The sequence below is a fragment of the Rattus rattus genome, chromosome 13 (assembly GCF_011064425.1).
Source record: "Rattus rattus isolate New Zealand chromosome 13, Rrattus_CSIRO_v1, whole genome shotgun sequence".
In the NCBI taxonomy this organism is placed as follows: Eukaryota; Metazoa; Chordata; class Mammalia; order Rodentia; family Muridae; genus Rattus; species Rattus rattus.
The window spans coordinates 50,946,197-50,958,698 of record NC_046166.1 but is presented as its reverse complement, the minus strand read 5'-3'; the positions used below and the strand labels follow the sequence as shown (position 1 = coordinate 50,958,698).

At 45.0% G+C, this 12,502-nt stretch overlaps 1 protein-coding gene across 1 annotated transcript in view; it reads left to right on the top strand.

Moving 5' to 3' along the window:
* Prag1 (PEAK1 related, kinase-activating pseudokinase 1) overlaps positions 1-12,502 on the top strand; it is a 50,212-nt gene that overhangs the window by 21,425 nt on the left and 16,285 nt on the right. Inside the window, exon 3 of the mRNA XM_032918771.1 lies at positions 9,252-9,409. Coding sequence (XP_032774662.1) covers positions 9,252-9,409 — 158 coding nt within the window. The remainder of the gene's footprint in view (positions 1-9,251; positions 9,410-12,502) is intronic.

Below are 12,502 nucleotides of genomic sequence, written 5' to 3'. Positions count from 1 at the left end.
GTGTGTGTGTGTGTGTGTGTGTGTGTGTGTGTGGTGAGGAGGGTTGTATGTGTGAGGGTGTGGGTAGATGGAGATGGGGGAGTGCATCAGGCAGACTAGGAGTCAATACTGGGAGCCTTCCTTTTTCACTTTATAATAAAAAAAAAAATAATAATAATAATAATAATAATAATAATAATTATTATTATTATTATTATTATTATTTCAAGCCAGAGTACCCAGAGCATTAGTTACTTTCCTGTGTTGTGTTAAAATACCATGACCAAGGCAACTTATTTTAAAAAAGGGATAGAGTCATAATGGTAGCTTTGGAAGCATGGGGCAGCAGGCTGCAGGCTTGATGGCAAGATGGGCATCTGAGGGCTCTCATCTTGAACCAGGAGCATGTATGTAGCAGAGAAAGCTAACTGGAAATGACCTGCCTCCAGTGACGTACTTCTGCAAACAAGACCACACCTTCTAAACCTTTCCGAACAACTTCACCATCTGAGGATCAAGTGTTGGGGGGCAGGCATTTCTCGATAGAACCACTGAATTAACCATTCACCTAGGCCAGTGGTTCTCAACCTTCCTAAGGCCACAATCCTTTAATCCATTATTTAGGTGAATATATTATTCCTTATATTGTGGTGATCCCCCAACCATAAAATTATTTTGTTGCTAATTCGTAACTATAATTTTGCTGCTGTTATGATTGAAGCCACTGAGTTAGATGGCCATCAAGTTCTGGAATCCACCTGCATCCATTCCTCTGCCCAGCACAGGGTTATAGACATATACCAACGTATCCAGCTTCTGCCCTCTGGTGGGTTTTCTAAGGTGTTTGTAAATCCTAGAGAAGAATATTTCAAAAATGAGACCGCCAAAGAAAGCCTGTTCTTCTGTCCCATGCAAGTGACAGAAGTATGGCAAGCAAGAAAAAGTATCCCTGTGGGCACTCTGTGTAGGACTCTGCATTCGGCTGTCGCAATGATAACATTGTTCTAGAAAGAGGTGATTGTTCTAGAAAGAGGCGGAGTCAGGATTGCAAGACTTTCTAAAGATGGCTTGCCTTCTCCCTCAAAGAGCTTGAGAAATATTTCCCTGCCGTTTGCAGGTCTGTCAAAGCACAGGAATTCTGCCAATCACATTCACTCCTGCATCCAACACTCAGCACAGAGCAGGCAACGTGTGTGTGTGTGTGTGTGTGTGTGTGAGAGAGAGAGAGAGAGAGAGAGAGAGAGAGAGAGAGAGATCCTAGGAATGCTACTGCAGATAGACAGCAAGGAGGATGTGTTGCAATTAACGCAGACATCTGAGAGAAGCAGCAAAAGGGGTGTTTCTATTCACCAAGCAAACCCAAATGAATAACTTAAGATGGGGGTGGGGAGGCTTAGTAGTAGAAAGTAAGTAGAGAAGTGTAATGTATTTTTAGAGCCAGCCAAATAAGACAATTGGTGATTAAAGGCGCGGGTCAGAGGCAAAGCCGTCCCTGCTTTCCTGTGCTCTCTCAGGAAGTGCATTTTATAGAAAAGTCAGAGAGGAACTAAGGGAAGCAGAGCCAGCCGGGAGCTGGGGACTCACAGCAGTGTCAAGAAAGCACTCTGGATCACCTCTGGAGCTCCATGCAACCCGAAGTCACTGGCTGGCCCGTCACGGGTCTCGCCCGGCCACCCTGATGAGGACAGCATCTCAGGCTGGAGGCCAAGATGGTAAAAGTCGTTTGTTCATTGGTCATTGAGGCGTTAGCGGATTGTTCGAATCTGAAGCCAGTGCTTACCTCCACTGAGTGATTTTGAAAGGTGCGTGGAAATGTGTAAGAGGTTTCTACTTCTGGGGCAGGGATGGTAGTCTTTAAACTTTCTGTTGGGTCTTTTCCATGGTATCACTAAACTTAAAAGACAGATGTGATCGATTCTAGCGATCGGCGATGCGCTTGTCAAAATCGAAGGAGTTTCCTTCAAACTCCAATACCGGAATTATTCGTGGTTTCAAATGTGTAGCTACAGAGGCAGGAAGCTCTTCCCTAAGTGTATGGGAAGTAAACTAAATCCAGCCGGGAGAATGAGCTCGCTTCCTCCGTCCGTCACACTGTGTACTGTGCTATCACCAGGGGCAGCGATTGTGAAGCTGGAGATGTGGCCCCACGCTGCACACTGGCGCATGGCCTCCGTGAAGGGTTGCAGCCATTCTGAAAGCTCTCATTCTGGAGGCTCTGGGGGTATTTTTAGATGAGGCCTGTCCCTATGAATGAGGAAGTCTGGCAGATGGCTCTTCCGGCTGAGGTTTTATTTATTTATTTATTTATTTTAAGCTTTCTCCCAGTGTAGTGTAGAGATCACTCTTACAAAACTTCACCCTCTCAGGACAATGGAGGGAAAAGCCATTCTAAAAGCACCTGGTAGCAGTCGCAGAGCGAGACGTGGGTGGCTGGATGCCGCGCCACTGAGTTCTGTGTTTCACACAGAGCTGCCATGACCCTGCGCACAATTGACAGAGGGAGTTGGGAAAGGAAGTCTGAGAAAGCAAGAATAGGTCGTGTGTCACAGCACGGAGCGGACACCATGGGGTCTATTTCCCCACCAAAGAGGAAAGACTGGTGTATGCGGGTTTTGTCCATAGAAGTTACTTCCCGAAGTCACAGGACGTCAGATTTCATTTGATAGAGGGGTTGCACCAGCTTTGTGAACCAAAATCAAAACAAATTAAGTTATTGTCATAAGTATAGCCTCGTTATACATCGTTAACCCACTCCTGTTGGCACTTGGCCTTACATCTGACAGAAGGCTCTGCTGAGGTTCGCAGGCTACCTTTGGGATTTTAAGCTTTTCTTTTTCTCAGAGCCTGAAGAAGCCTTGTACACACAGACCGAGGAATCAAAACCATCTTGATTGTAAGTCTGGGCTTTGATGGCAAGCTCGCCTTTCATTTTAAAATTTGATGTGGTTTGGCTCATTCCCTGATTAAAGTGGCAATCTTCAAAGAGGTCAGATGGCCCAGGTTTCCAGGGTGGCAGTTTCGGATGCTGTTCTGGGAGCGTGCCATTGCTTCTGGGGTTTGGATGCTCCTTATGGGAGCTTTTTTTTTTTTTTTTTTTTTTTCAGCTGTGGACATGAAACCCAGGGCTTCACCACGGAGTGGCACCCCTAACATTTAACTCAGTGTGTGTGTGTGTGTGTGTGTGTGTGTGTGTGTGTGTGTGTGTAATGTATATCATGTATCAGGAAGTATGTCCCCATGTGTACTTAAGCACTCCTAGGGCCTCTTGAATTTCAGTGACCAATGGGAATCTGAAGGTCCTGAGATTTACAGGGAAACAGCAGGCTCATCGTAAGAAACTGCACGTTCTACCTCTGCCTCATACATGAACATTTATCTAGTCTCCTCTTGGGTACCTCTGTCTTCTGTGCATGCGTGTGTATGCGTGTGTGCATGTGTGTGTGTGTTGTGTGTGTGTATAATAGTAATAATCACAGTAATGTGCTGTGTGTCTACTGAGTGAGACGCTAAAGCGGTGACTTCTCCTTTACATGGACAAGATTCAGAAGGACTAGCGCCGAACCTCAATCCAGATCTGACAAGCACAGCCTTCCACCCAGTGACTCCCTTGAAGGGGAAGCAGCTATCACCAAGCCTGTGGTTTCCTTGGGAAAATGTTGATGCCCATCCAGGTCTTACCAGACCCTTCCTTCCACCAGGCTCTCGTGGGTTTCCTCCACTCGAAGGAGAAGTGTTTGTTTCCCAGGCATCAAAGATTTCAAGCAATGAAATTCACATAATCATTAAACTAGTACTCATGTGTCTTCCCTGAGGTTTTCTTGTTTTTTCGAATACTAACATTTCGCTGTTGTTTTTAGTTTCTTGTTTTTCTTATTTATGTGGTGTTGGGGCGGGACCTAGGACCTGGAGCTGGCGCAGCACACGATCTACCACTGACCTACTCTCTCAGTCCTAGGTTTATCTTAGTAAAACCTGACTGGTCCCGTGGAAGAGTCCTCCTTATCCATTGCTCCAGTCGGCTTTCTGTGGCTACCCAGTGCGGTTACTGTCTAAAGCCAGCGAGCTTCGTCCCCTCTTCTTCAGTGACTTTCAATAGGTCTGTTATGTGCTTTTAAGATGCCTGACGATGGTGCCACATTGTCCTTGGGCCTTGATATAAACTGCTTTTAATCTTTAGCATCCTAAGAATTTTTTTAAACATTTTCACATAATCCCATTTGTTTGTTTGACAGCAGTGTTTTGTTCCATTAGAAGACTGTACTGCAATGTATGGGGTCCTTTATTGATGGAGAGCTTTGGTCTGTCCTAAGCATTCTTGTACATGAGTGAGTTTCCCTAAGGAAGCAGTACCATGGTTCTAGTTTAAAGTGCAGTTAGCGTTTCCACCCAGTGTGCTGTAAATATGAAACACGTGGAAGATCTTAAAGACTTGGGATAAAGGAAAGGACATTATAATTTTGTATTAACTGGATGTAGTGGTGTCATGCCTGTGGCTACAGCACTTGGGAGACTGAGGCAGGAGAATTGACAAGGGTGAGATGCCAACATGAGCCATACAGCAAGTGCCAGGCCAGCTGGAGGTATACAATCCCGTGTTGAAAGAGAAATAGTTGATATTTCTCACCTGTTGAAATGACACTTATTCAGTTTGTTACACTACAGTGCAATACTCAACTCAGTAGCAGAGGCCTGTTGTATTTTTTAAATGTAACGGGGTTTGAAATTACGTGTGTAGTTCGCATGATATTTCTAGCTGGAGAAGTCTCCTCTAGGACAGGAGTAGTAACTGTCGCCTCCTGTAAAGAAAGGTTTACAGTAAAACATCACCAGTCTTATTCATGGCTTTGGCTTGTTCCCCTCTACAGCAGCAGAGTTGAGCAGTCATAGTCCACGTGGTCACGAAGCTTCAAGCCCTCAGTGACTTGAGGTTCACGGAAAGTCATTTGTCGATCGGAATTCTAGAGTAGCTTTGTAAAAACCAAGGCCCACACAGAAACTATTTAATATTTTACCCAACACACATAAGCATGCCCCCCACAAACAAATGCTCACAAAGACTCACTGTGTATATTTTCTACTTTGATGAACTATTTGGCCAGTAAACGTTTTTGTCCACTGGAATGATTTCGTCACCTTCTAGTGATTTTAATAACCAGTCTTTAATAACTAGATTTGTAACTACTTTAAGAAGTAGGCCTCAAGATAGATACCAAGTTACATTGGATTAAATTTTCAGGATACATTAAAGTGGTAGTGGTGGTGATGGTGGTAGTGGTGGTGGTGGTAGTGGTGGTGGTGGTGGGGGGTGATGGTGGTGGTGGTGGTGGTGGTGTGTGTGTGTGTGTGTGTGTGTGTGTGTGTGTGTACTAATCTATGGTCCTACAAACAATACAAGCAAATTCCTATTCTCTTACATCTTTGAACCACACCTGTTATTGCTAATCTCCCTGAGTAAAGCGAGAGCTTATTTTGTTTACCGTCTTTTTACTTAGTGAGGTTGACCCTCTCTTTGTGTGTTGACTGACTTCTAGAGTCTTCTCTTATGAATTGTTTGTTCATTTATCTTGCCTTAAAATGTTTTTAAACATGTTGTATTCAAGTGTATGGGCGTGTGCTAACCATTGCACATGTTTGGGGGACAAAAGACAAGTTTTGGGAGTCAGTGTTCTCTTCTACCTTGTGCGTTCCAGGAAACGAACTCGGGCCTTCCAGCTTGGCTGCACTCACCCTTCCCCTCGGAGTCATTCTGCAATCCTCAATTTCCTTCCCAAAAATAGGATCATTGGTGTTTTTCTTGGCCTTCTTAGGATATTCTGGACAGCAATTTTATGGGGTATAGGGGTGCACATATGCTGCTCCTTCACCTAGGGGTTGCCATCGTGCAGAAGGTTGACATTTTAATTTTTTTTTTCACTGAAAATTATCCAACCTTTCACCTACAAGTCCTTCCTACTTACCCAAGGCCAGAAACATTTTCATCACATCTTGGTTCCGTGATTACCAGAGCTCATTCTTTACTGATGTCACTGTTATAAAAATAACACCAGGTAATTAAAAAAGAAAAACAGGACTTAATTAATTTTGTGCTTCTAATTTAACCTGTATAAAAAGAGAAGAAAGAAGTTGTGGGCTAGTCTTTAAATAAATATAGATATTGAAATCCCTAAATTACATAACAGTAAAATACAGCAACAGGTGATAAATTTATGCAAGTAATCTTATCATAAATAAATGTATGTGAATAAAAGTGTCTGTCAGATCCCACAGCAAGCTCATGCCTTATGTTGACATGTTCTTGGGCCTGATTTGTGTTGAAGCATCACTGTTGGTCCTGCTTTCTAATGAAGCATCCTGCATCCCGCTGTATGACGTAGCACCATCCTTGGTCCTGCTTCCTTATGGAGATCTGTCTGCATTCAGAACTCAAGAGCTCCTTTTCCTTCAAATCTCTCGTGTGTGTGTGTGTATGTGTGTGTGTGTGTGTGTACGTTCACACTCAAGGGTATCAGTGAGTCACTTAGGTTTGTTTATGTTTACACACCTCATCAAGTGTTTCCTCAGTGTGTGGAGTGGGCACCATGCCAGCTCAGGAATCAGGGTGCTGATGTTTCTCCCTTGGTGATATTTCTCTCTCTCTCTCTCTCTCTCTCTCTCTCTCTCTCTCTCTCTCTCTCTCTCCTCCTCCTCCCTCCCTCCCCTCCTCTCTCTCTCTCTCTCTCTCTCTCCCCCCCTCCCTTTCTCCCTCTCCTCTCTCTCTCCCTACCTCTCCCTCTTCCTTTCTCCCTCTCCCTCCCCCCCTCTGTGTTTCTGCCTTATTTCCTCAAGATAGGGTCTCTCACTGAAACAGAAGCTTCCTTTCTGTGACAGTGGATAGACAGCAAACTCCCAGGATCTACCTGTTTCTGCCTTCCACAGAGAACACCTGGCCCTTTATGTAGGTGATGAGAATTTGAACTCGAGACCCCATGCCTATAGACCAGGTGCACTTATCCATTAAGCTCTCTCCCTAGCCCCTGACTGCCTAGGTCTGGGGACTGGGAAAATCTAGACAACATTTTGGAGTGGGGTTGCTTTTGAGTCAGCTTCTGTCCTTCACTGAGTTGTCCTCTCACGCAGTGACTTCTGATTTGTGTCTGAGTTCCACAGTGACTGAATACTTGAGAAAACCAACTTGAAGGAGGAAAGGTTCCAGTCCATGATGACTTGGATCCATTGTCTGCAGGTCTGAGACAAGCAGAACATTATGGTTGGTACCAGGAGGCAAAGCAGCATGCTCACTTCGTAGCAGCCTGGGAACAGGAAGATAAAAGAGGGAAAAGCTAGGTACAAAACATACCTTGCAGGGGCATGTCCCCTAACCTGCTTCCTCCAGCCAGACTTCATCACCTAAAGGTCCCATTTACTCCCCAAACCACATTAAGATCTCACTTTATAAATGTATTCATCCATCTATAATATCAGAGGCCCCATCATGCAGTCACCTCCCAAAGTCTCTACCTTTGTACTCTGTTGTACAGAAGGCCAAAGCCTTAAACCTGCAAACTTTGGAGTTTACAATCTATAAACTATGATGCCATTTCTGAAAGATCCAATGAAGACAAAAATATTGTTAATCTTGCCAGAAGCTTAAATAAAGATCATTGGTCCAACAGCATGATGGGGGTGCTGATGTTGTTGTTGGTGTTGTTGATCTTGGTGGTGTTGATGGTATTGGTGTTGGTGGTGATGGTGTTGGTGTTGGTGGTGATGGTGTTGGTGTTGGTGGTGATGGTGTTGGTGGTGGTGATGGTGTTGTTGGTGGGGGTGATGGTGTTGGTGGTGATGGTGATGGTGTTGTTGGTAATGGTGTTGGTGATGATGTTGTTGGTGGTGGTAGTGGTGGTGGTGATGGTGGTGATGGTGTTGGTGGTGGTGATGGTGGTGATGGTGTTGGTGGTGGTGATGGTGGTGATGGTGTTGGTGGTGGTGATGGTATTGGTGTTAGTGTTGTTGGAGGTGGTGCTGATGGTGGTGGCAATGGTGTTGGTGTTTCCCTTTGCTTTCATTTTTTATTTCTTTGTTGGTCTTGTTTTGTTTCCTAGATCTTGACAATGGTTCTAAAATGTTAAGATTTACTCAAGCCTGCACTGTAATGGTTGTTTAATATCTGAAGGCTTTAAAACAAGTGAATATGGGTCTCAAGGTTGGAAATGACATGATTTCTGAAGAGCGTTTTCTGTGATAGCACACAAGCTTTCTGTAAACCTTTCTAATAAAAACACGAGAATCCAGCCACAGAGATTCCTCTCTGAATTCTCTGAACTCTGGGAAGGTCATGGACATTAAGTAAGGCAGTTCTGCTGTGGAATCAATACTGCATTGACTGTTTCCTACAGCAGATACGGTGGCGTGGGTCTTCTGTAGTAAGACAAAGGTGCCATCAAGGAGTGTCCTCTCAAGCGACGGGGGTTATCACCAACAGGAGAAGATGAAGACTGACCGTGGCTCGTTCTTATTTCAGGACAAAATGTCAGGCGACAAGTGAAAACTCGTGTGACTCTTGGAAACAGGGGGGTGGGGTCTGTGACCTGGACACTCTACCTGGTGCTAGCACACTTGTCTTGGGACCAGGGCTTTGCTCTTACAGTTGGTGCTCACATCTCTGACATGCTGCTAATTCTGTCTGAGGAAAAGAACAAACCGTCTTAGAGGAAGCCTAAGGATTACATTGATTCTGTTTAAGAATTCCACTGGATGTCTAGCTAAACTTTAAATAAACTTTGTCTTGGGTCTAAGGATCGATTTAGGACACGGAAGGCATGGTGGTGGGGTAGTGGGCAAAGAAAGGATGCCTGTGTTTTTGCTCTGGTTTGCAATGTAGTGCAGGGCTTGTGAAGAGACATGCTATTTCTGCAGCTCTTTTTACGATCTCTGTCACTAGAAAGTGGACTGGATGATGCTGTCCCCATTTTTTTTTTCTTTTTAGCCACATTTTACCGAATATAGATTAGATGACATAAACGGCAGGTGGGATCAGATGTAAAGGCAGTTCCTCCCAAAGTGGGACTTTGGTGCTTGTCTAAATTCATTGACTCTTTTCTGAGCCCCTCTCAGGAAATACTTTCCATTTGTGTGCATAAGGTTTCATAAGAACCCCTATTCTTACTCCCCAAATTGTTTTTTCATAATGTCCAGTGTTGGCCAGCATTGGAGAGCATGGGAGGTCTATGCCCGTCATTGGGTCTCTCTAAGGAAACCAACTGAATCGTGTCCATTGCTTGTCCCCTCTCCAGGCACCTGTTAAAAATGAACAAGAGCAGCTCTGACTTGGAGAAAGTGAGCCAGAGCTCTGCAGAAAGCCTCAGCCCGTCCTTCCGAGGGGCCCACGTCAGCTTCACCACGGGCTCCACAGATAGCCTAGCCTCGGACTCCAGGACTTGCAGCGATGGAGGTAATGATTCCTGACAGACAGTCTTACACTTGACAGATTCTGGTGGGTGCCAGCATTTGGAAGGCCAGCATCAGGCTTTCTATGCTGGTGCCGCTTTGTCAGGAAGTAGAACCTGCCCAAGTTTATTCCTTCATGACCTTATTAGACCACCCTCTGTCATCGGAAGTGTACAGCCTTGGTTGCAGGGCAGGAGGAGGCTACAACCAAACATGTGTTGAGGGTTGACCAGGTGGAACTATGGATGAAGCGATCGCTGTGTAAGCATTCAGGCCTGAGTTTAGATTCTCAGCACTGGGCCCCAGGGATGCAAGGATTAGAGAATTCCTGCACCTTGCTGACTAGGTAGTCCAGCTGACCCAGGAAGGTGCAAGTTCACTTTGGAAACCTTTTCTCAAAAACTAAGGTGGATGCATGACCGAGGAAGACCTGATGTTAACCTTAGGCCGACACATGTGTATGAACACACACATACATGTTGGAAGGCTCCTGATTCTCTGACTAACAAGTCAGCTATATATAGTTCTTTCTGTCCACCAGGCTCCTTGGAACCTCAGATGTTGTCTTGTTTTATTTATATGCATATACATGCATACGTACATGTATACAATACTGTTTGCATACATGTTTGTAAAGTAGAACATGAAGGCTTTGTAAGGCCACTGTCCACTATTCCGTGTTAACCATTGAAGAATAGTAGGTGGATATGTCCTGCTGGGCAGCTTCACCGAGAAGGAGCTTGAGGTTTTCTGCACTTGTGGATTGGTGGTCGAGTTTATGACCTTTCACCTCTTGGGCATGCTCAGTGTGTATCCTCTCCCGTTCTCCTAGGTTGCATTAGTATGATGGGGCCACACCTGTGCTGGCGTGACTTCCTCATTTTACGGAAGTACTTTTTCTCAAGGGACATTTTTGGGGAATATACCCCATGGCATATTTCTGTCAGCAAACGTGGGTTAAAAGTTTTCTAATGAGAAACTCTGCTAGCTCTCACTCCAAAACAGGAAATGTATTTGTAGTGATTTGGGGGAAATGGAGCAAAAACAAGATTGTCTTTTTCTGAAGTTCTTCTCTACTCCTATCTCTCCTTCCTTTCCCATCCCACTGCAAAATTTCAATGAGGCAGATTATTCTCCGAAAGCCTGGGTATCTGAGCCATTGTCCCCATGCTGTTTGTCCAGCTCCAGTTCACTCTTTTGGGAACCATGACCTGTTCTAAGAGGGCCACGTACAATGCATCTCTCCCTCAGCCACCACGTGACTGGTATCACAGGAACAACCAGACCAATGTGCCTCAGCGTAAACCACAATGTCTGTTCTCAGACCCGGGAAAGCTTAAAGCATGTGTGACACATAGGTGGACACGGTGTCTTCATTAGGGTTTTACTGCTGTGAACAGACACCACAACCAAGGCTATTCTTATAAATGACAACATTTAATTGGGGCTGGCTTACAGTTTCAGAGGTTCAGTCCGTTATCATCAAGGCAGGAGAGGCAGCATCCAGGCGGGCATGGTGTAGGAGGAGCTGAGAGTTATACATTTTCATCGGAAGGCTGCTAGTGGAAGACTCACTTCCAGGAAGCTAGGGTGAGGGTCTTATAGCCCACACTCACAGTGACTCACCTGCTTCAACAAGGCCACACCTACTCCAACAGGGCCACACCCCTCTAATAGTGTCACTCCCTGAGCCGAGCATATACAAACCATCACAACAGGAAAATCAGATTGCCCCAGAACACAGAGTTTATAAAGACTTCTAGAAAGAGTGTTGAGGGATGAAGATTCTGAAACATGCTTTTGAGAAGATGGGATGTTGACTCCTGTCTGCAGTGTGATCAAACTTGGGGATGAAGGAGGGGAGGAGCAAAGAATGTTCCTGGGTACCAAAACAGACAGAGGGAGCCAAAGGCACAGGTGGGCAGTGCACACTGAGAAAAGAAGAGTCACTTGAGCTGCTATTCTGGATTCAGGGGAGGGAAATCGGCACCATTTGCTGGGAAGTTGGACCATATAGTGCAAGAGTGCAAGGCATTCAGAGCTGTGTGTAGAGTACGATACAAGAGAGCCACCTGCCCCTGTGAGAACAGTGGTGGCGCCTAATAAAGTTTTATTTCCTCATATTACTTTCTGAATAACGTAAATTGAAATGAATTTATCTTCGTGATTGTCTCACACAAATCAACTCTCCAGTGGACAAGAACCTCAAAATTTAGGTTCCACCTGACAAGAAGGTGTGTTGACCCTTTACAAACCAGCACTTGTTCACTTCTCTCTCTCTCTCTCTCTCTCTCTCTCACACACACACACACACACACACACACACACACACACACAAACACACTGCTGCTGTCTCATATGGGTCTCAATCAGGCCTAGCTTTTGAAACTGACAAGAGAAATTCTTTCTTTGGCTTCTCACCATGGGTCTGGTCTAATTGCTTTTGGACTCTTTGGTTTGGTTTGATTTGGTTTGTTTTGGATTGGTTCCTGGAACTGCAGGCCTCACACTCACTGATCCACCTACCTCTGCCTCCTGAGTGCTGGGATTAAAGGCATGTGACACCCCAGCCTGGTGCTTTGAGACTCTTACAGAACATGCCTATGACAGGCCCACAAGTTCTTATCTGCTTTTGTCTTATAACTGAAACGCCTGAGCCTCTTGACTTTTTGACATTTACAACAGACACTGGGGCTATGAATCAGAAGGAACGAGGCCTCCATTCAGGCTGAAGTTGCGTGAAATGAGAATTAGCATCAGCCTCACTGGCCAAAAGAAACCATTTCTCTGTAGCAAGAGCTCACTGGTGAAGTTATGCCTATCTTCCTGGTGTTCTGCATCCGTGGTGTAGCCTGAGGAAAAAAAGTCGTTCCAGAGCCTGTCACCACCTTGGTTTATGTAAATTTGCTAGGAATTTGTCAAGGTTGGTGGCCAAAGTTAGAGCTCTATCTGCTGTCTGGGTTTAATAGCAAAAGAAACATTTAAATTGTATAAGAATATAAGGCCTGGCCGTAACACACGCCTTTAATCCTAACACTCCGGAGGCAGAGGCATGCAAATCTCCAAGTTCAAGGCTAGCCTGGTCTACAGAGCTAGT